At 37.2% G+C, this 25,332-nt stretch overlaps 1 protein-coding gene across 3 annotated transcripts in view; it reads left to right on the top strand.

Moving 5' to 3' along the window:
* LOC7497011 (G-type lectin S-receptor-like serine/threonine-protein kinase At1g11330) overlaps positions 1 to 25,332 on the top strand; it is a 66,000-nt gene that overhangs the window by 11,737 nt on the left and 28,931 nt on the right. The window contains exon 3 of one of the 3 annotated variants that reach the window (XM_052445237.1): positions 3,414 to 4,087. In XM_052445237.1, coding sequence (XP_052301197.1) covers positions 3,414 to 4,087 — 674 coding nt within the window. Of the gene's footprint in view, positions 1 to 3,413; positions 4,088 to 13,319; positions 13,471 to 25,332 lie in introns of all 3 variants that reach the window. The other 2 variants (XM_052445235.1, XM_052445236.1) reach the window with 2 other exon arrangements.

Raw genomic sequence — 25,332 nt, 5'->3', positions numbered from 1 at the left:
AACTTTGAAGCGAATTCTTTGGTATATCAAAGGTACTGATGATTTTGGCTTTTTCTATAGATACTCTAATAGCTTTGAACTTATAGGATAGATAGTGATTAGGCTGGAGATATGGATGATAGAAAGAGTACTATAGGTTTCGTTTTCTACATGGGAGAAACAACATTCACATGGAGTTCAAAGAAGAAACTTATAGTTATATTATCAACTTGTAAAGCTGAATATATTGCTATTACAACATGTGTTTGTCATTCCATATGGCTAAGACAATTATTGAAGGAGTTGTGAATGCCACAAGAGAAGCATATAGAAATTTATATGGACATCTTATCAGTCATTGTCTTCGTAAAGAATCTAGTGTTTCATGATATAAGTAATCACATTGACACACAAGATTTCATTATTTACGAGATTGCATTACAAATAAGAAAGTTGAAGTCAAGTATGTAAAGATCCAAGATTGAGTCGCAGAATTTTCACAAAGCCACTCAAACATAATTTTTTGCCAAGATAAGAGATATGCTAGGTGTTTTAAAGAAATCAAGTTTAAGGGGTGATGTTGAAAATAAACTAGATTTTAATTTTTTTTAGAAAAACAGAGTAACTAGTCTACCAGTTGAGTCGGTCGATCAGTTGGATTAAATGCATCAATCGACCAGTTAAGTTGGCAAAATGCTTTTCCTTATCAGTTTGGGTTTTCTATTTTTTAGTTTAATTCCTTGATTGTCTAAGACTTTATACCTATAAATAGGCTTATAATTGGAACGTGAGAGAAGTATGTAGAAAAGCGTATAAAATGTATCTTTGAGAAAACACTTAATGCAAAAACATCTTTTCTCTCAAATTTTTCTTGTTTGTTAGTTTTGCTTTTTAAGATTATCTTCTACCACACCTAGAGTTTCTTCCAATAGAAACTAATGGTGGAACATTAATTATATAAATTATTCTTGACCCTATTTTTTAGAAATTAATTATATTAATTATTCTAGACCCTATTTCTTAATTAGGAATTGTTGATTTTGATACTAAAGAGGTAAAATTGATGAGAATTTATCGTTTTATGGCATATAAGATCAAATCACTACTCTACTTAAAGAATTAAAATTGGGAGAACATGGAAATTTTTAATTTTTTTAATTTTACTAATTTTAGTACCCGTAGATGCCATGAGCTACTGAACAAAACATCTAGTTTTCAAATTTAACTTCACTACTTTTGAATTCTCCAATCTATCTAGCTTTGAAGGGAAGTCGAGACAAGTAAGAAAATAATTATTCTGTTTTTATTTTGTTTCTATATTTATTTTTCTGTGGTTTTAGCTTAGTGAAATCACATGTATTTTACAATAATATCAACTAGATTTACTAGCAACACAAATGTAACTATGTTTTAAATTATATCAAGTTTAAATTCTAATTTCTTAGGAGTAGGAAGATCAACACTATATAGCATTGACATAACAGAAATTTTGGAATTGGGAGAAAATGATGAAATACATGGCTTTAGCTAGATTATCCTGCTCATCCTTCTATTCTTTTTGGCCAAGGATTTTCCTCTGTCCAGCTCCACCTCCATATCTGTAGCGATGTATTTATTATTATAAAATTATTTTTTAATAAATATTGAAATTAATAAGATTTTGATATTCAATAAAATTAATAGTGTTTTGGTTTTATTGTGATTTTTGTTGTTTTTTAAATTAACAACTAAATAACTAAAAAAAATGCTAAACTTGTGAAGGAATCATTAAAGGGTTTTTTTATCCATAGGTGATTCCATTATAAATTAACATCCATAGATGTTTCCTCGGAAAGTTACAAAATGATTTAGAAGTTTTAGAGTTTTCTAAAGGAATTCTGTTGACAATTCCTACACTTATTCTATCATTAATATTTAGTTTTTGCCGATGAAATAGGTAATATAATATTTCATCAATAATTTATTTATCGATGAAATAGGTACATCAATAATCATCAATGTTTTGTTTGCATTTTTTCCGGCATTACAAATTAAAAACAGAATGCCCACGAATAGTAAATCCCTAATAAAACGTTTCTTGATGACGTGTTTACGTCGGGAAATCATTGGGCGATGTAAATGCTTGACGAAATGGTGTTTACTTACCGACTAAATATTCTATTGGCGTCTTCTAATGCTCAAATTCAGATGGTGACAATTTCCGTTCAGTTTTCATTTTTTCTGGGAACAATTTATGTAGATCAATTAAGTTTAAAACAATTTGATTGGAAAAGGCGCTTCTACATTGTCCAAATAATCTGTCGGGGTCCTCTTTACCTTCGTAGAGATTCTAGACGAAGGATTATTCATGGAGATCTGAAGCCATGTAACATCTTGTTGCATGACTAGATGAATCCAAAAATTTCAGACATCAGATGGCCAAGATCTCTGGTGGCAGAGAAAATCAAGAGAATGCTATGAAGCAGACATTTCTTTCCTATTTTTTACTGTGTTGAAGTATTAATGGTTTGAGCTAAGAAACAATTGTTCTTATGCAGTGGTTTATATGTCCCCTGAGGGAAGGGCTGTTTTCGAAAAAGTCAAAGGTTTTTAGATTTCGATGAAGGAAAAAAAGTCAAAAGATTGCAACAATAACTGGCTGAAGTCTGAAGGGCCACAAAAGGTCGAACAAAAAGAATTCAACTATCCATATATGCTTGGCACCTAAAATATTCTATTATTGTACAGCAACGACGTCTGAAAGGCCACATAAGGTCGAACAAAAAGAATTCACCTAAACTTAAGAATTCACCTAAACAAAAAGAACATGTCAATCATGGTGAGGCAAGTGTATGTATTGTGATAATATCCTATAAAAATAAAAATGCTATCGATCTCACAAGCCAGTGGACCAGGTTCATCCTGATGAAATATCTTTATAGATGGATATTTACAGAAAACATAAGAATTTCTGACTTATAATTGCTAAACTTAGTTTCTATTTGAAAAATAACTTCATGATTGGAATTAAAAGGACAGGAAGAGAAATATTCTTCTTCGTCGCATGCTTTCTCTGAACATTCAATAAGCCATTTGTAAATCTTCCATTCTCATCAATAACAAGTATGGGACTTGGCAACTGCGAAGTTGCAGTAGCTCTTCTTCTGTTTCTATCATGTTCCTGTTCAGTTTATGGTGATGCAGGAGATACCATAACTACTTCTCAGCCCATCAAAGATCCAGAAGCTGTAGTGTCTGCCGGAAAAAAGTTCAAACTGGGATTTTTCAGCCCAGTTAATTCAACATATCGATATGTCGGAATATGGTATAGTAATATATCAGCAGCAACTCCAGTACTATGGGTGGCCAACAGAAACAACCCAATCAACGATTCTTCTGGGATGATGACAAAATCTGAAGATGCAAATCTTGTGGTTTTGAATGGTCAGGGAGAGGTTCTGTGGTCATCAAATGTTTCAATTGGGTTCAATCAGTCAACTGCACAGCTTACTGATGATGGAAACCTTGTCTTGAAAGCTGGACCGAATGGAAACCTTGTATGGCAAAGTTTCCAGCAGCCTACGGATACTTACTTATCAAAGATGAGACTTAGTGCTAACGCAAGAACAGGGAACAAGACACTGCTAATGTCATGGAGAAGCTCATCTGATCCTTCTGTTGGAAACTTCTCTGCTGGTGTCAATCCATTAGGAGTTCCTGAGTTCTTCATCTGGTACAATGGTCATCCATTTTGGCGTAGTGGTCCATGGGGTGGTAAGAATTTTATCGGAATACCAGGAATGTATACTTCTGTGTATTTAGATGGATTTAGTCTACAAAATGAAGGAGATGGCACTTTCACTCTGAGTTCAATTAGAGACCCAGCTTTCCGATTAACGTATGTTTTAACTTCTCATGGAAAATTTAAAGAACAATACTGGGATTATGGGAAGCAAGGTTGGGAGTATGACTGGGAAGTTCCATCAACTGAGTGTGATATTTATGGCAAGTGCGGGCCATTTGGAAGCTGCGATGCACAGAATTCACCTATCTGCACATGTTTAAAAGGGTTTGTTGCAAAACATCAAGATGAATGGAACAAAGGAATTTGGACTAGCGGTTGTGTTAGGTTGACATCGTTGCAGTGTGATAGAATACAAAATGGTAGTGAAGTGGGAAAAGAAGATGGGTTTATCAAGCTAGAGATGATGAAGGTGCCAACCTTTGCCGATTACTGGCCATATCCGTCCTCCGAACAAGAATGCAAAGATGAGTGCTTGAAGAATTGTTCCTGTGTCGCTTATGTTGTGTGTGGTCCCGCACCATGTGATGGGGGACCACCACATTAATTAAGGAGGCAGCTGGCTGCCTCTTTGATTTAAAATGAAACTGCCACTGTAGAGGCAGTAGCAAATTTGAACGAGAGAGCAGAGAAAAACCGAGAGAAAGAAAGAAAAGGAGGCAGCAGAGCAGTCTGTCTTCTTTCTTCGATTTCCAGTTCGTTCACCGTTGGATCGGGCTGATATTTGGACAGCAGCTTCTAGACACGTTACTCTTCATTTTGAACGGTTGGATTGAAGATTGGTGGTGTGGAAGCTGGTCGTTTTGACAGAAAACGGGGCTGTCAGTGTTGTGAGCTTTTCTCTAACATTACTCTCTTTAATCTTGTTGTAATCCGAGAATAAGTTGTTCTTGATGATATATGTTGTAGCCCTTAGTTGAATCTGAGGAAGAACAATTGTGAACCCATTATTTGTGATAGTGGAAGTTTTTAGGTGGACTCCGGTCCCGTGGTTTTTCCCGCATCGGGTTTTCCACGTAAAAATCTTGGTGTTGATTTGTGTGATTGTTGCATTATATTTGTTCATTGTTTGATTCTGTTTTTACTGCACAAAGAGGGAAAAAGGATTGGGACTTGTGAATTGTGAATTGTATTCCGCTGAATTGATCCGGTTAGTTGTCCCTAGTTTTCCCAACAAAGTGGTATCAGACCATTTGGTTGTGTAGATTGAATTCTTGTGCAGTTAAAATGGAAAAGGAAGATTCGGGCATGATAAAGCTCACTTCCTCAAATTATTTTCTATGGAAAACAATGATGGAGGATCACTTATATTGCAATGATTTGGCTTTGCCGATTGAATGTAAAGGAATAAAGCCTGATGATATGGATGATGCAAAATGGAATGGAGTAAATAGAAAGGCTACCGCTAATGTTAGAAAATGGGTATCTTCTAAGTCCATTAATCACATTTCTTAAGAACATGACTGCTATACAGTTTGGAAGATGTTGGAAGAAACCTTTGCCAAGGAGAATGCACAAAACAAGGTTTTTGTAATTAGAGACCTTGTAAATTTGAAGTATAGAGATGGTGAAGATGCTTCAGTGCATATAAATGTATTCCAAGGGTTCTTGAATCAGCTGTCATTGATGAACCTTGAGTTAGCCGATGAAATGCAAGCATTAATCCTATTGAGTTCATTGCCGGATAGTTGGGAGACTTTGGTAGTGTCACTTAGCAATTCTACTCCGAATGGAAAGCTCACTTTGAAAACAGTGAAGGATTGTATCCTCAATGAAGAGAAGAGGAGGAAAGGGACAAGCACTTCTGAGTCTCATGCACTTGTTACAGAAAGTCGAGGGAGAAGTCAAAGCAGGTTCTCTCACGGCAAGCAAGATGGAGAATCCAGCAATAGAAAAGGCAAATGGAAGCCAAGAGGAAGATCTCAGTCAAGAAAGGGTTTTAAGTGTTATTATTGTGACAAGCCTGGGCATATGCAAAAGGATTGCAGAAAGTATAAAAGAGATAAAAAGGGTAGAGATGAAGACAAGAATGAAGAGAATGGTACAGCTGCAGTTGTGTTTGATGGTGATGTTGCCATTGTTTGTGATGATGGTTGTGTTAATCTTGCATGTCAAGATACCACCTGGGTGGCAGATTCAGCAGCTTCTTACCATGTTACACCCCGACGTGATTTTTACACATCCTACACTGCTGGTGACTTTGGTCAAGTTAGGATGGGAAATTGTAATGTTTTGAATATAAAGACATAGGAAAAGGCTAGAAAGCCATTGAATGCTTAGATGTAGGAATAAATTAAATGAGGGGTATAGTAGTAATTGAATAAAGAGATGATAAATATAAATAGGAAGTAAAATAAAAGGAAAACAAAAGATAAGAGGGATCTGAAAAATTGAAAGAGTAAACCGTGAGAGAGAAGGGAGAAAGAAGAAGAAGAAGAGAAAAGAGGGAAATTAGAAGGGAAATAGAAAGGAGTTGGAGGAAATAAGTAAAAAGGGTAAGATTATGCTTTAATGTGTATAATATGTTTTCTTTAACTTTAATTTCAGTTTTGATGAATGTTAGGGTTTTGAAAATTTGTGTTTTGGGTTTAATTGATGAATTAAATTGAATGTTATAAGGTTAATTGTTGTGGGTAATGGATTGTTAAGTTGAATTTGAGAGATTGTAGATAAAAATGATGATTTTGAGTTATGATTTTGTTTGAATGATGAATTTGTGTTAGAAATCAGGGGATAACAGTAGGTAATCTGTGAAAATTCTGGGTTTGAGGTTGAAGATGACAAAATTTCGGTTTGGTCCCTCAATTTTGGAAAATTACAGTTTAGTCCCCAAACTTTGGAAAATTTGCAGAATGGTCCCTGGAGCCTATTCCGAGATTCTGAACAGAATAACATATGAATTATGGACAGAATTACTGTATAGATAAGAGAATTTAACACTTTCAATTTAGTCCTCCAATTTGACAAAATTACAATTTGACCCTAAAAATTTGGTAAAATTCCAGAATGGTCCTTGGAGTATAATGAGATGATCTGGACAGAAATGAGGACTAATTATGGTCATAATTTCAGTATATTCATGGATTTATGATAAATTTCAGTTTGGTCCTTCAATTAGACAAAAGTTGCAATTTGACCCTTGAAAATAGGATAAATTACAGATTATTCCCTAGCTGTAATATTAGCTTTTGCAGATTAGTTTGATGAATAATTAAGGGTTATTTAGTGAATTATTGCCAATTTTATTATTTGTTTTATTATGGATTAGATTTCGGGAAAACCGTTAAATGTTGGGTTTTTAGGAAAAATAACTAGTTAGTTCAAAAACATATAGGGTTATGGAATATACCCTTAGATAAGTGTATTAAATAGGTTATATATTCCTTTGAGTTATTCTTGAATATGCCTTCTTTGTATTCAGATAATCCTGATATTCTACCGGCGGGACGTCAGTAGGATTTTCTTCAGTATTTGCTTTTGACTTCTGTTTGCTTTCGAGTCAGGTGAGTGGATAATTTTCCATATGCATGAGAAATAATATAAATATTTGACTTGTTAATATGAATTGAATCATGCTTCTTGATAATATATATGTTGATTATTATCCTTGTTTGAATAAAGCATGATCAATTGTTGAATCTGAATTCTTGATATGAACCAGCATATATATTGAATTGAATTCTGAATTGATAGCTCCTCATTTGATTGATGTCATGAGTTGAGCCTTGAGATATGAATATGTCTGTTTGAGTATGATTATGAACCTATGGTATGTCAGTCAGAATACCCATGCTAACAGGGTAGTGTTAGTCTTTGTGCACATCGTATTTGAACCCTAGTTGGTCGGGGGAGTCACCAACCTGTGTGGACTGATCATCCCACAGTACGGAGCCTCATGCTCATTGCATTTTGATTTTCTGACGAGTTTTACCATATGATCTTCTTGTTATGGCCTATTTGAGAACAATTCCATAAGAACCTACAGCCATACTTGTATATATATTTCTCATTGCTGTATTACCTCGTGTGTGTATATTGAACTTTATCTACTCACTGAGTTGTTGAACTCACCATCTCATTATTTATCCTTTTCAGGCTTATAGCTTGATAGCAGGTCATTTTGTTGGACCTTCAGAACCTGCTCTTTGGTTGTACCTTGTACATATTCCTTTATGTCTAGTTAGTGCTCCAAAACTCTGAACTTATATAAACTCTTGTATTAAGACAATTTAATTATATTATGAAGTTAATTTTGTTGTTACTGCTGCGTTGAACTCTGATTGACTTATTTGAAGAATAAGTTTGTGTGTAAGTTTGGGTTCGCATAGGTATGGAACCTTGGAGGGGAACCTTGCCTATGTGCCGGTCATGGATCCGGGATTCGGGTCGTGACAGAAATCAAGGGATGGCTAGTGTTGTGGGCATTGGAGATATTTGGTTGGAAACCAATACTGGGTGCAAGTTGCTACTCAAAGATGTTAGGCATGTGCCTGATATGCGCCTACATTTAATCTCTACAGGTACTCTTGATGAAGAAGGCTATCACAGTTACTTTGGAGATGGTAAATGGAAGCTCTCCAGAAATTCCCTAATTGTTGCTAAAGGGAAGAAGATGGGTCTCTACATGTCACAAGCCAAGGTGATCAAAGGGGAGGTGAATGCAATTGAAGATTGCTCTACTGATCTATGGCATAAGCGGCTTGGACATTTGAGTGAGAAAGGCCTTGGCATCCTTGCCAAGAAGAACTACCTTCCTTTAAAAGGTATGAACTTGAACACATGTACTCATTGTTTAGTTGGTAAACAACATAGAGTTGCATTTCAAAGATCACCTTCACATAGAAGGTCACATGTTCTTGATTTAGTTCATACTGATGTTTGCTCTATGATTGATAAGTCTCTTGGAGGTGCATTGTACTTTGTTAGTTTTATTGATGATCACTCCAGGAAGATTTGGGCCATTTGTTTGAAATCCAAAGATCAGGTGCTTGATGTCTTTAAAGATTTCCATGCCAGAGTTGAAAGAGAAACTGGCAGAAAGCTGAAATGTGTTCGAGCAGACAATGGTGGTGAATATAGAGGTCCTTTTGAGAAGTACTGCAGGGAACAGGGTATCAAGTTGGAGAAGACAGTTTCTAAGACTCCACAGCAGAATGGAGTGGCTGAGAGAATGAACAGAACCATTGTTGAAAGAATTAGATGTATGCTCTCTCATGCAAAGCTGCCTAAGTCCTTTTGGGGTGAGGCAATGAAGACTGCAGTTGCCATGATCAACCTTTCTCCATCAGTTCCTCTTGAGTTTGATGTTCCAGATAGAGTTTGGAAAGGAAAGGATGTTTCCTATGCACACTTGAGAGTGTTTGGATGCAGAGCATTTGTACATGTTCCAAGGGATGAAAGGTCCAAGCTTGACAGCAAGACAAAGCAGTGTATTTTCTTGGGATCTAAAGATGATGAGTTTGGCTATAGGTTGTGGGATCCAAAGGAGAAGAAAATTGTGAGAAGCAAAGATGTTATCTTCTTTGAAGATCAAACCATTGAAGACTTTGAACTGAAGGAGAAAACAGAGTCTACTACTTTTATTCCATCTAATTCAAATCCAAGACCCACTCCATAGTTACCTTTGATGCTTGCTAATCATGAGGGAGATTTGCAAAATGATGATAATGGTGGTTTTCTTATTGAGCCATTAGTTGGTGATCATGAATCAACTAATGATGATATTGATGTTATTCCTGAACAGGTTATGCAGGAAGCTCCAGATGAGCCACAATTGAGGAGGTCAACCAGACCTCGCCAACCTTCCACCAAATATTCTCCTCATGAGTATGTGTTAGTTACTGATGGGGGAGAGCCAGAATGCTTTGATGAAGCCATGTCACATGAGAAGAAAAGTGAGTGGTTGCAAGCAATGCAAGAAGAGATGAAATCCTTGCATGAAAACCATACTTTTGAGTTAGTGAAGCTTCCTAAAGGTAAGAGAGCACTCAAGAACAAATGGGTGTTCAGGCTGAAAATTGATGAACATTGCTCACAACCAAGGTACAAGGCAAGATTGGTTGTGAAAGGTTTCGGTCAGAAGAAGGGTATTGATTTTGAAGAAATCTTTTCACCAGTGGTCAAGATGTCTTCAATCCGAGTTGTGCTTGGCTTAGCTGCTAGTTTGAATCTTAAAGTTGAGCAACTTGATGTGAAAACTGCCTTTCTCCATGGTGATTTAGATGAAGAAATCTACATGGAGCAGCCTGAAGGGTTTGAAGCAAAAGGTAAAGAGCAGTTAGTTTGCAAGTTGAAAAAGAGCCTATATGGGTTAAAGCAAGCTCCAAAACAATGGTATAAGAAGTTTGATTCTTTCATGGTGGATCATGGTTATGACAGGACCACTTCTGATCATTGTGTATTTATGAAAAGGTTTCCAGATGGAAACTTTATTATTCTCCTATTGTATGTGGATGATATGTTGATTGTTGGCCATGATGCTAAGAAGATTCAGATGTTGAAGGATGAGTTAAGCAAGTCTTTTGCAATGAAAGACTTAGGACCGGCAAAACAGATTCTTGGCATGAAGATCACACGTGACAGGAAGAAGGAGAAACTTTGGCTATCTCAGGAGAGATATGTTCAAAAGGTACTTGAGAGATTCAACATGAGCAACTCCAAACCGGTTTGTTCTCCACTTGTAAGCCACTTTAAACTAAGTTCTAAGCAGTGTCCTTCAAGTGATGAAGAAAGAGATGAGATGAAAAAGGTTCCTTATGCATCCGCAGTTGGTAGCTTGATGTATGCCATGGTTTGCACAAGGCCGGATATAGCTCATGCAGTTGGTGTGGTTAGTCGGTTCCTCTCCAATCCTGGTAAAGAACACTGGTCAGCAGTGAAATGGATACTCAGGTATCTCAAAGGTACTTCTAGTTTCAGCTTATGTTTTGGTAATGATAAACCTGTGTTGGATGGATACACAGATGCAAATATGGCTGGTGATGTTGATTCTAGAAAGTCCACATCAGGATACTTGATGAAGTTTGCAGGGAGAGCAGTCTCATGGCAATCAAGGTTGCAAAAATGTGTGGCATTATCCACTACAGAGGCTGAATATATTGCTCTTACTGAAGGGGGCAAAGAGTTGTTATGGATGAAGAAGTTCTTACATAAACTAGGCCTAGTTCAAGAGAACTTTGTGTTGCACTGTGACAGTCAAAGTGCAATCCATCTCAGTAAGCATCCTACTTTTCACTCTCGATCAAAGCACATTGAGGTTAGATATCAATGGATTCGAGATGCTATGGAGATGAAGTCATTTGTTGTTGAGAAGATCCATACCGATAACAACGTGTCAGACATGATGATCAAACCTCTACCGAGAGAGAAGTTTGAGTTTTGCAGAAGGGAGGCAGGCTTGTCAGAGCCTCCTAAATTGAAGCTTACATGTTGATCGCCGGTATGGCGAATTCCTCACATGGTGCGTGAGGGGGAGATTTGTTGTGTGTGGTCCCGCACCATGTGATGGGGGAACCACCACATTAATTAAGCAGGCAGCTGGCTGCCTCTTTGATTTAAAATGAAACTGCCACTGTAGAGGCAGTAGCAAATTTGAACGAGAGAGCAGAGAAAAACCGAGAGAAAGAAAGAAGAGGAGGCAGCAGAGCAGTCTGTCTTCTTTCTTCGATTTCCAGTTCGTTCACCGTTGGATCGGGCTGATATTTGGACAGCAGCTTCTAGACACGTTACTCTTCATTTTGAACGGTTGGATTGAAGATTGGTGGTGTGGAAGCTGGTCGTTTTGACAGAAAACGGGGCTGTCAGTGTTGTGAGCTTTTCTCTAACATTACTCTCTTTAATCTTGTTGTAATCCGAGAATAAGTTGTTCTTGATGATATATATGTTGTAGCCCTTAGTTGAATCTGAGGAAGAACAATTGTGAACCCATTATTCGTGATAGTGGAAGTTTTTAGGTTGACTCCGGTCCCGTGGTTTTTCCCGCATCGGGTTTTCCACGTAAAAATCTTGGTGTTGATTTGTGTGATTGTTGCATTATATTTGTTCATTGTTTGATTCTGTTTTTACTGCACAAAGAGGGAAAAAGGATTAGGACTTGTGAATTGTGAATTGTATTCCGCTGAATTGATCCGGTTAGTTGTCCCTAGTTTTCCCAACAGCTTATTCATATTATAAAGATTTTGGTTGTATGGCATGGACAGGAAACTTGATTGATATACAAAAGTTCTCAGAAGGAGGGACAGATCTCAACATTCGCCTGGCGTACACAGAATTTGGTAATTGTTATAATATTTTCTAATTTTCATTCACTAGTGTTTCATTCACTAGTGTACGTACAAAAAGTTCTGTATCCGTATGAGGAAACATTGATAAGTTTTTTCATATTTCCATTACATTTTTGTCAAATAACCATCAGTACAATTTTTTAGTTGCTGATAACAAGAGAAACATGAAAGTAATCATCAGTATGTCAGTGATTGTAGGAGCCATAGCTATCTGCATCTGTGTGTTTTTTTCTTGGGAGTGGATGGCTACACATAGAGGTAATATGCTACGTCTTATTAGCTTACTGGACTTCTAAACTTTACAATTTTTACAAGTAAAGAAAAACACAATTCACAAATAACAACGATACTTCCACTTGAATTCAGAAAGGAAGTTGACAAGTGAGGAGACCTTATCGTTCAAACGAGAGAAGCACAAGAAACAGTTTTTGATGGAAACTTGCCCGAAAACGTCAGGGAAGTTAAACTGGAACCACTCTTCAAATTACAAATTCTTGAAACTGCTACAAACAACTTTGACATATCGAAGAAGCTTGGGCAGGGCGGCTTTGGTGCAGTATACAGGGTAATTCTTCTGGAACTAAAGGTGCGTTATAGAGAAAATGGGTATTTATTGGTTTGATGTGACATTGTAGGGAAAATTGCCAGATGGGCTGGAAATAGCTGTGAAAAGACTCTCTAGAACATCTGGTCAAGGGCGCGAAGAGTTTATGAATGAAGTTGCGGTGATTTCTAAACTCCAACATAGGAATCTTGTGAGACTTCTTGGTTGCTGTGTTGAAGGAGAAGAGATGATGTTGGTTTATGAGTACATGCCGAATAAAAGCTTGGATACATTTCTCTTTGGTTAGAGCTCCTGCCCTCTTTTGTTTAGCTACTACTTTTCTTGACTCATTTTGATTTGCCCTTGTTTTCTCATGATTTTTCCTGGATACAATATGCTTAGATTCACTCAGGAAAGGACAGCTAGATTGGGAAAGACGCTTCGACATTATTAACGGGATTTGTCGAGGTCTTCTTTAACTTCACAGAGATTCTAGACTAAGAATTATTCATAGAGATCTGAAGCCAAGTAACATCTTATTGGACCATGAGCTGAATCCCAAAATTTCAGACTTTGGAATGGCCAGGATTTTTTGTGGCAATGAAGATCAAGTGAATACTACCAGGGTCGTTGGAACCTAGTAAGTAAATACATATATATATATATATTTTTCATTTTCACTCCTATTACCGTTTTGCTATTTTGAGCTCAGAAATCTGTGATCCTCATGCAGTGGCTATATGTCCCCTGAATATTTAATGAAAGGAAGATTTTCAGAGAAATCAGATGTATTTAGCTTTGGAGTGTTGTTGCTGGAGATCGTAAGCGGAAGAAAGAACTCTAGTTTTTATGACAATGAGCATTCTTTGAGTCTTATAGGATTTGTATGTCTGTCCGCCTCCCTGCCTGAGATATATCTGCAAAGCTCCTTTCAATTTCTGATACTATTAAACTTGCAAACTCTTACTTGGATGGATTTTTATATTTTCAGGCTTGGAAACTGTGGAATGAAGGTGACATTACAGCTCTGGTCGTTCCTGCAATATCAGATCCATGTTTTCAGGTTGAGATATTCCGATGCATACATATTGGTCTGTTGTGCGTGCAAGAATTGGCGAAAGACAGACCGGCCGTGTCTACCATCACTTCCATGCTAAATAGTGAAAGTGTGGATCTTCCTCCTCCAAAGAAACCAGCATTTGTTGAAAGGCAGAGTTCCTTGGATACAGAGTCCATTACACAGAACCAAGAGATAAATTCCATTAACAATGTGACGATTTCTGATGTTAACGGCCGATAGAGTTCAGAACAAGTTTACTTTTCTATTAGATATTAATATAGTTTATCAATGAAGAACATTACATTGCTGGGTATGACTTTTCTATTAGATGTCAGTTCTACGGTCCTTATATTAAATTGTGGAAGGAACGTGACATTACAGCTTTCGTCAGATCCTGCAATATCAGATCCAAGTTTGGAGTTTGCACCATCCACTTGCATGGATAAAAAATTTTGTTCCTGCGGGGGACAAAATATAGATTCCTTCGTCCCCCCAATTCCAATCAAGCACATGTAAAAAAAACAAGAATAATGGAATTATATCAAGTGGAAAGCATAGAGATCCATTCATTAGCATGCCAGACAGAGAAATTACCTGCCACTCACTGTCTACACCTAATAAATGTTCTTTAATGGAACTGTCATTGCTTGGACTCTCGCGTTTGTTTTCACTCTCAGTGCAGCTAGCTGCCAATGAATTGCACAAAAAACAATCAGATTCATAGCGAATATATTGAAAGAGAATCCACTAATAGTAAATGGTATGGGAATAGGCACAAATGTAATGTTTCAGAGCTTATTGACTTTTGTATGCATTGTGTAGAGAAAATTATTATTGCATGCTGGAAAATCTGTGTGGAGGTTGAAGATGATAAAAATTACAATTTAGTTCTTAATTCTATAAAATCGCATTCTTACACCTTGATTTTGAAATATTTTCAATTCAATCCCCGGTCATGAATAACAAATTTTAAGATAAGTTTCAATAAATAATTGATTGGTGGATATTTATATTTATCTTAGTTTCTTATTGTTGTAATATATTATGAGTAAATAATATCGACTATGCCTACAGAAATAATACTAATATATGTATAATCATGAAAATAAATAATATTATATTTGAAAGAAATGTGATTAACTTTTGTTTGTTATTTTGTGATTCTTTTTATTATATATTAATCTAATATAGATTGTGGAGTTATAAAAGTTAAAATATCTACGTTAATAGAACAATGTTATTCTATGTGTACATAATTGAATATAATACCTTTCATTTTTTATATCTCATTTTCTGACTTGTAGTGGTCTAAAAGAGTAACATGATTTAAACTATGTTTATATATGCTTAGTTTTTCCCTTATGATGTATGGACCTATTATTTTTTACCCCTCATTTTTGTATATATTACAAAAAATATGTTTTTTAAGTAAATTTAGTCATTTCGTTATTTTTATTTAATTTTTGTGTGTTAAAAAACCGTAAAAATCATAAGAAAAACATAAAAATGCACATATATATATATATATATATATATATATATATATATATATATATAAATTAAGCAAAGTCTGGAGTCCACTCTCGGTCACCACCAACGACAACCAGCTCTCTGCCCCACCATAGCAACGACGAGCCCTACACAAGCAGCAAACGGCAGCAACTCCTCCACGGCCAGATATTCACGGCGACAATCACATCACCCTCTCAGTTTAGCCCATAACGCCAGCCAGGAGGAGACAACCAAGAGAAATTGGAAGAATGTGGGCTACGAACTGATTTCGTGTCTTTTAAGTTTTTGCAGGGATATTTAAAAGGGAGTGTGGGTACACACACACAAACAATTTCAGGAAGCTTAATGGACTAGCGCGTGAATGCACGCGTAACACGTGTTTCAATCATCTTTTACTAGCAACTTTTGGGGTTTTGTACTCGAAAAGTCAATCTTAAACCCTCGAATTATGATTCTTGTTATTTCTGTATTTAACTCTGTGTATATCAGTATTGGCACACTTCATTAATATTTTGTATGGCTCTTTTTTTATATAAATAAAAATCTCATAAAAAATAATATTAAATGAGAGAAAGCCCCAAATAAAAATAAATAATACAAAATATCTTTTTTTTAGTATTATTTGTTTTTTAATATTTTGAGCATTAATTATAATAATTTGAACTTTATCAATGTGATTCCATTGAAATCTATTGAGCTAGTGTAATAGCCACCATATCTATTTTAAAAAAATTACAATGAAAATAAATAGCCAAAACCCAATTTTATTTTTACTATCTTTATGGATTCCATGCTCATTTTAAAAATGACTTAGATAGCAAGTCTCCTTTCATATTGATTTCAACATCTTGTAGAAAAAACCAAGTTTTTTTTTTTTATCATTCAGTGATTTTGTTAGAAATATAGATATTTTTTTCTCAAAAGTTATAAAATGGCTAATTGATAAAAAAATATTTATCAATTGAATGCACTCATAGAGATTCCAGACTAAGAATCATTCACAGGGATCTGAAGCCTGCAAGTAACGTCTTGTTGGATGACAGAGAAGATCAAGTGGATGACTTTTCTTTCTTATTCAAGCATCAAGATGGTTTGAGCTAAAAAACTGTGGATCTTATGCTGTGGTTTATATCTCCCCTGAATTTTTAAGGGAAGCGCTATTTTCAAAGAAGTCAAAGGTTTTTAGCTTTTGATGCAGGAAAAAAAGTCAAAAGATTGCTACAATAACTGGTCTAATAAAAAGAATTCAAGTATGCCATATATCAGTTGATGGTTTAGAGTATATATTTAATCATCGCCCACATGAATATTGCAGGCAAATTCAAAATAGACAAAGTACGAATAAAGCTACTTTAAAATAAGAATGTCAAGAGCTTCTTGATAGCGCCTAACAAGAACATGTCAGTCATGGCGAGGCAAGTGTATGTTTTGTGATAATATCCTATAAAAATAAAATTTCTATCGATCTCACAACCTAGTTGATGAGGTTCATCCTGATGAAACATCACTATTTTAGCACAAGAGGGTCAAAATCTCAGAGTAAAACATAACCCTGCTTATGTAATATAACAGTTTGGTTAAACATTCTTTATAGATGGAAATAAGTCAGAAAACATAAGAATTTCTTACTTATAATTGCTAAACTTAGTTTCTATTTGAAAAAATAACTTCATGATTGGAATTAAAAGGACAGGAAGAGAAATATTCTTCTTCGTGGCATTCTTTCTCTGAACAGTCAATAAGCCATTTGTAAATCTTCCATTCTCATCAATAACAAGTATGGGACTTGGCAACAGCGAAGTTGCAGTAGCTCTTCTTCTGTTTCTATCATGTTCCTGTTCAGTTTATGGTGATGCAGGAGATACCATAACAACTTCTCAACCCATCAAAGATCCGGAAGCTATAGAGTCTGCCGGAAAAATGTTTCAACTGGGATTTTTCAGCCCAGTTAATTCAACATATCGATATGTCGGAATATGGTATAGTAATATATCAGCATCAACTCCAGTACTATGGGTGGCCAACCGAAACAAGCCAATCAACGATTCTTCTGGGATGATGACAATATCTGAAGATGGAAATCTTGTGGTTTTGAATGGTCAGGGAGAGGTTCTTTGGTCATCAAATGTTTCAAATGGTTTCAATCAGTCAACTGCACAGCTTACTGATGATGGAAACCTTGTCTTGAAAGCTGGACCGAATGGAAACCTTGTATGGCAAAGTTTCCGGCAGCCTACGGATACTTGCTTATCAAAGATGACACTTACTGCTAACGCAAGAACAGGGAACAAGACACTGCTAATGTCATGGAGAAGCTCATCTGATCCTTCAGTTGGAAACTACTCTGCTGGTGTCAATCCATTAGGAATTCCTGAGCTATTCATCTGGTACTGTCACGACCCGAATCCCGGATCCATGACCGGCACATAGGCAAGGTTCCCCTCCAAGGTTCCATACCTATGCGAACCCAAACTTACACACAAACTTATCATAACTCAATCAGAGTTCAACGCAGCATTAATAACAAAATCAACTTCATAATATAATTGAATTGTCTTAATACAAGAGTTAATATAAATTCAGAGTTTTGGAGCACTAACTAGACATAAAGGAAAATGTACAAATTACAACCAAAAAGCAGGTTCTGAAGGTCCAACAAAATGACCTGCTATCAAGCTATAAGCCTGAAAAGGATAAATAATGAGAGGGTGAGTTCAACAACTCAGTGAGTAGATAACGTTCAATATACACACACGAGGTAATAAAACAATGAGAAATATATATACAAGTATGGCTTTAGGTTCTTATGGAAGTGTTCTCAAATTGGCCATAACAAGAATGTCATATGGTAAAACTCGTCAGAAAATCAAAATGCAATGAGCATGAGGCTCCGTACTGTGGGATGATCAGTCCACACAGGTTGGTGACTCCCCCGACCAACTAGGGTTCAGATACGATGTGCACAAAGACTAACACTACCCTGTTAGCATGGGTATTCTGACTGACATACCATAGGTTCATAATCATAATCAAACAGACGTATTCATATCTCAAGGCTCAACTCATGACATCAATCAAATGAGGAGCTATCAATTCAGAATTCAATTCAAAATATATACTGGTTCATATCAAGAATTCAGATTCAATAATTGATCATGCTTTATCAAAATAAGGATAATAATCAACATATATATTATCAAGAAGCATGATTCAATTCATATTAACAAATCAAATATTTATACTATTTCTCATGCATATGGAAAGTTATCCACTCACCTGACTCGAAAGCAAACAGAAGTCAAAAGCAAATACTGAAGAAAATCCTACTGACGTCCCGCCGGTAGAATATCAGGATTATCTGAATACAAAGAAGGCATATTCAAGAATAACTCAAAGGAATATATAACCCATTTAATACACTTATCTAAGGGTGCATTCCATAACCCTATATGTTTTTGAACTAACTAGTTATTTTTCCTAAAACCCAAAATTTAACGGTTTTCCCGAAATCTAATCCATAATAAAGCAAATAATAAAACTTGATAATAATTCACTAAATAACCCTCAATTATTCATCAAACCAATCTGAAAAGGCTAGTATTACAGCTAGGGACTAATCTGTAATTTATCCTATTTTTAAGGGTCAAATTGCAACTTTTGTCTAATTGGAGGACCAAACTGAAATTTATCATAAATCCATGAATATACTGAAATTCTGACCATAATTAGTCCTCATTTCTGTCCAGATCATCTCATTATACTCCAAGGACCATTCTGGAATTTTACCAAATTTTTAGGGTTAAATTGTAATTTTTGTCAAATTGAAGGACTAAATTGAAAGTGTTAAATTCTCTTATCTATACAGTAATTCTGTCCATAATTCATATGTTATTCTGTTCAGAATCTCGGAATATGCTCCAGGGACCAATCTGCAAATTTTTCAAAGTTTGGGGACTAAACTGTAATTTTCCAAAATTGAGGGACCAAACCGAAATTTTGTCATCTTCAACCTCCAACCCAGAATTTTTAACAGAAACCTACTGTTCTTGCCAAATTCCTAACACAATTTCACCATTCAAACAAAATCATAACTCAAAATCATCATCTTTCAATTCAATCTCTCAAAATCATCCAAATAATCAAATACCCACAACAATTAACTCTATAATATTCAAATTAAATCATCAATCAAACCCAAAACACAAATTTCATAACCCTAACATTTATCAAAATCGAAATTAAAGCTTAATTAACATATATTTATACATAATCTTACCTTTTTACTTATTTTCTCCAACTCCTTTCTATTTCCTTTCTAATTTCCCTCTTTTCTCTTCTTCTTCTTCTTTCTCCCTTTCTCTCCTGCCGGTTCTCTCTCAAAATTCAGATCTCTCTTTTGTTTTTTTTTTTCCTTCTCTCTATTTATATATATCAACTATTGTTCAATTACCACACTACCCCTCATTTAATTATACCCACTCTTTAAGCTACCAAGGGCTTTGTTGTATTTTCCTAACTCTTTATATTCAAAACATTACAATCTCCCCACCTTATAAAAGTTTCGTCCTTGAAACTTAATAGAAAAGATTGAATACTTACCGAGATTATCGAAAAGATGAGGGTACTCCTCACGCATCTTATCCTCGAGCTCCCATGTCGCTTCCTCACGTGAATGACCTTTCCATTTCACTTTCACTGAAGCTATATCCTTTGACCTAAGCTTCCTCACTTGTCGGTCGACTATAGCTTCTGGTTGCACCTCATAAACCATATCATCCCTCAATTCAATGGGATAAACCTCTAATACATGCGATGGATCTGACATATACTTCCTTAGCATGGAAACATGAAATACCGGATGAATAGCAGACAAGTTTGGTGGTAATGCTAACCTATAAGCAACTACCCCAACTCTCTCCAGAATCTCATACGGTCCAATAAATTGAGGACTCAACTTGCCTTTCTTCCCAAACCTGAATACTCCTTTGGTCGGTGATACTTTTAAGAACACACAATCACTCACTGAAAACTCTAAGTCACGCATTCTTTTATCTGCGTAACTCTTTTGTCTGCTCTGAGCTGTTTGAAGCTTATTTCTAATTACCTCTATCTTCTCTGAGGTAATCTGAATCAACTCTGGTCCCATTAGCCTCTTCTCACCAACCTCAAACCAACAAACCGGTGATCTACACTTCCGACCATACAAAGCCTCATAAGGTGCCATTTCTATGCTAGCCTGATAACTGTTGTTGTAAGCAAATTCCGCTAATGGTAGGAACTTACTCCAACCAACTCCAAAATCCATAACACAAGCCCTTAGCATATCCTCCAAGATCTGAATAGTCCTCTCAGATTGACCATCTGTCTGAGGGTGAAAAGCTGTACTCAACTGCACTTTGGTACCCATAGCTTCTTGGAATTTCACCCAAAACCGCGATGTAAACTGTGGACCTCTATCAGACACTATCGAGATTGGCACTCCATGCAACCGTACAATCTCACTAATAAATAATTCTGCCAACTTTGCATATCCATAAGTAATCCTAACTGGCAGAAAATGGGCTGATTTTGTCAACCTGTCAACAATCACCCATATTGAATCATAACCCTCCTGACTCCTAGGCAATCCTGTCACAAAGTCCATTGTGATCCTTTCCCACTTCCATTCTGGAATCAACAATGGTTGCAACAATCCAGGAGGTTTCTGGTGTTCACCCTTTACCCTCTGACAGGTCAAACACCTAGAAACAAAGTCTGCTACATCAGCCTTCATCCTATTCCACCAATAACACACCTTAAGGTCTTTATACATCTTGGTGGAACCTGGATGCACTGTGTAAACTGTCTGATGTGCCTCTACCATCAATTCTCTCCTCAGATCATCTACATCAGGTACACAAAGCCTATCCCTATATCTCAGCACATCATCATCACCTATCACAAAACCTGCAGCCTTACCCTGCTCAACCTCATTTCTAATCCTGAGTAGTGAATCATCTTCCTTCTGAGCTGCTTTTATTTTATCAAACAAATCTGACTTAACCTGAAAATGAGCAATCATTGCTCCAGCTTCACTAAGATCAAATCTGACTCCTTCATCCACCAACTCATGCAGCTCCCTAATCAGAGGTCTTCGTACCTCCTGAATATGAGCTAAGCTCCCTGATGATTTTCTACTCAAAGCATCGGCAACTACATTTGCCTTACCCGGGTGGTAATGTATGGTACAATCATAATCCTTCAGCAGTTCCATCCATCTCCTCTGCCTCAGGTTTAGATCCCTTTGCTGAAAGATATATTTCAAACTCTTGTGATCTGTGAAGATCTCACAAGTTTCACCATACAAGTAGTGCCTCCAAATCTTCAAGGCAAAAATTACAGCCGCCATCTCTAAATCATGTGTAGGATAGTTCTGTTCATGCTTCTTCAGCTGCCGTGAAGCATAGGCAATAACCTTGCCATGCTGCATTAGAACACATCCTAACCCCACTCTCGAAGCATCACAATACACTGTGTAACCACCAGAACCTGATGGTACTGCTAGAACAGGCGCTGTAGTCAATCTCTCTTTCAACTCCAAGAAACTTTTCTCACAAGCTTCAGACCACTGAAACTTAACATTTTTCTGCGTTAACTTAGTCAATGGTGCAGAAATCCGAGAAAAGTTCTCCACAAACCTCCGATAATTGCCGGCCAAACCTAAGAAACTTCTAATCTCTGTCGCCGAAGTAGGCCTAAGCCACTGCTTAACTGCTTCAATCTTTTGAGGATCAACCTCAATCCCATTCCTTGACACTACATGCCCAAGAAATGCTACACTCTCCAACCAAAACTCACTCTTTGAGAACTTGCCATACAGCTGATGGTCTCGCAGAGTTTGAAGCACCATTCTCAAGTGCTGCTCATGCTCCTCTCTAGACCTCGAATACACCAAAATATCATCAATAAAAACTATCACAAATTGATCAATAAACTGGCCAAACACTCTATTCATCAAATCCATAAAAGCTGCTGGTGCATTCGTCAACCCAAAAGACATCACTAAGAACTCATAATGACCATACCGAGTTCTAAAAGCTGTCTTCAAAATGTCTGACTCCCTAATCCTCAACTGATGATACCCAGATCGAAGATCGATCTTAGAAAAGAATTGAGCTCCCTGCAACTGGTCAAACAAATCATCAATGCGAGGGAGTGGGTATCTATTTCGAACAGTCACTCGATTCAGTTGCCTATAATCTATACACAACCTCAATGACCCATCTTTCTTCTTCACAAACAACACTGGGGCTCCCCAGGGGGACACACTTGGTCGGATGAACTTTTTATCCAACAAATCCTGCAGTTGCTCCTTTAGCTCCCTCAATTCTGCTGGCGCCATTCTATATGGTGCCATTGATATTGGTTCGGTACCCGGAACCAAATCAATACAAAACTCAATCTCCCTATATGGAGGCAATCCAGGCAAGTCACCGGGAAAGACATCAATAAACTCCCTAACTATAGGGACTTGGTCTAATTGAGGAACTTCTTTCTCTATATCCACTATATATGCTAGGTAGCACTGTACCCCTTTTCTGGCCATTTTCCTCGAGATAGCCGACAACATAATTGATGGAGACCCAATCTTATCTCCTTGAAATACCAACCCAACTTCTTCATCTAGATCAAATATTATTTTCTTACCCCAACAATTTACCGAAGCCCTATGCTTTGCCAACCAATCCATTCCCAAAATCACATCAAAATCAACCATATCTAAGACATTTAAGTCTCCCATAAAAATCTTATCTCCAATCTCTATTTCACAATCCAGATACACATACTTCACTAATATTAATTCATCTAAGGGAGTGGAAACTGAAATTGGAGATTTTAACAAAGTTGGTTGTTTATCTAACCTCATGGCAAAATATGGAGACATAAATGAATGGGTTGCACCCGTATCAAACAACACTTTTGCTTCAAAAGAGCAAACAGGAAGAATACCTGAAACAACTGTGTTGGATGCCTGAGCATCCTGCTGAGTCAAGGCAAAAACTCTAGCATGCCCCTGACCCTGCTGTATCTGACCTCTATCACCTGCACCCCGGCCTCTCTGACCACGGCCACCAAAACCTCTACCCCCATGAGCCACAGACTGGCTCGTCGATGGTGCCTGAATAGGGTGCTGGACTGAAGCAGATAACCCCGAAGCTGACAACTGTCTCCTCGGGCACTCTCTGATCTTATGACCTATCTGGCCACAACTAAAACAAGCCCCAGTCCTTCTGTAGCACTCTGCACTAGTATGACTTCCTCCACAATGCTGACATGAAGAACTATCACTAGGTGAAACAAATGAACTACGAGGTGCAGTCTGAACTAAACTCTGAGTACCACTACTGCCACTCTGACCGCCTGAGCCACTAACTGACGGTCTCTGTCTAAACCTCCTCTGAACCCATGAGCCCTGACGGCCACTTCGTCCCCTAGACGGACCTGCACTTAATCCCTGTTGCCTAAAAGACTGACCCTCTTCTCTAGGCCTCTTAGACTGGCCTGCAGTCATATCCTCCAATTCTCGCGCCTCTATCAATCTGGCGCTATCAACAGCTAAAGAGTATGATGGAAACACCTGTGACACCATCACCTTATACATAGAGGATTTGAGTCCTCTAATAAACCTCTTCACCCTCCACTCCTCAGTGGGTAGAAGATGTTCTGCATACCTAGACAGCTGAGTGAACTTCAGATCATACTCATCCACTGTCATGCTCCCCTAAGATAGCCTCTCAAACTCATAAAGTCGAGCATCCCTGACGCTCTGAGGGAGAAACCTGTCTAAGAACATGGAGCTAAACTCCTTCCATGTCCACTGAGCCTCTACTGGTCTTGCTCTTTTCCTAGACTCAAACCAAGAGATTGCCACATCTCCTTCCAACCTGAACGATGCCAAACTCACAGCTCGGTGGTCTGTACATCCCAAAGCTTCACACCGTCGCCAAATATCATCTAGGAACCTCTGAGGATCCTCTGAACTATCCATCCCAGTAAAAATAGGAGGTGCCAACTTCATGAAGTCATTCAACGGCACATTAACTCCCTGAACAGTGTGGGATGTCGAGGGTACATCTCTATCCCTCCTTCTATCTCTCTCCATAGAAAACTCTATCCAGGTCCGCACAACCTGGCTAAGTTGCTGAAACTCTGTAACAGGTTCAGGGTCAGCTACCCCCACACCTGTTTCATCAACAATATCTTCCTCTTCTATCTCCTGAGGCTCTTCCTCCACTGGTGGAGGTACCTCCTCAACATGTTGAGACACGGGTGCACCGCGCCTCCTTCTCTGCCTTGCAGTTCTCAACCGCCCAATAGGGACATTATCCTGATCATCCTCTACTCTAACAGTATCAGCTATTCGTCTATTCCTCGGCATTTCCTAAAATAAAAGTGAGAGCACTCAAGTCATGCTAGAACAATAGCATGATAATTACCACAGAATTATAGGAAAGCATATCTATCACAAGGAAGAAGACATGCTTAATGAGAATTCAGAATTTCAAAGACAACAAACAAGACAACACGGATCCTAATGCTCCACTTATTACGAATTTAATTATATTATTGTTTTTTTAACCTAAAGCTCTGATACCAAGTTTGTCACGACCCGAATCCCGGATCCATGACCGGCACATAGGCAAGGTTCCCCTCCAAGGTTCCATACCTATGCGAACCCAAACTTACACACAAACTTATCATAACTCAATCAGAGTTCAACGCAGCATTAATAACAAAATCAACTTCATAATATAATTGAATTGTCTTAATACAAGAGTTAATATAAATTCAGAGTTTTGGAGCACTAACTAGACATAAAGGAAAATGTACAAATTACAACCAAAAAGCAGGTTCTGAAGGTCCAACAAAATGACCTGCTATCAAGCTATAAGCCTGAAAAGGATAAATAATGAGAGGGTGAGTTCAACAACTCAGTGAGTAGATAACGTTCAATATACACACACGAGGTAATAAAACAATGAGAAATATATATACAAGTATTGTTCAATTACCACACTACCCCTCATTTAATTATACCCACTCTTTAAGCCACCAAGGGCTTTGTTGTATTTTCCTAACTCTTTATATTCAAAACATTACAGGTACAATGGTCATCCATTTTGGCGTAGTGGTC

Source organism: Populus trichocarpa, chromosome 11 (assembly GCF_000002775.5).
Source record: "Populus trichocarpa isolate Nisqually-1 chromosome 11, P.trichocarpa_v4.1, whole genome shotgun sequence".
NCBI classification, from domain to species: domain Eukaryota; kingdom Viridiplantae; phylum Streptophyta; class Magnoliopsida; order Malpighiales; family Salicaceae; genus Populus; species Populus trichocarpa.
This window is presented reverse-complemented; position numbering and strand designations above follow the sequence as displayed.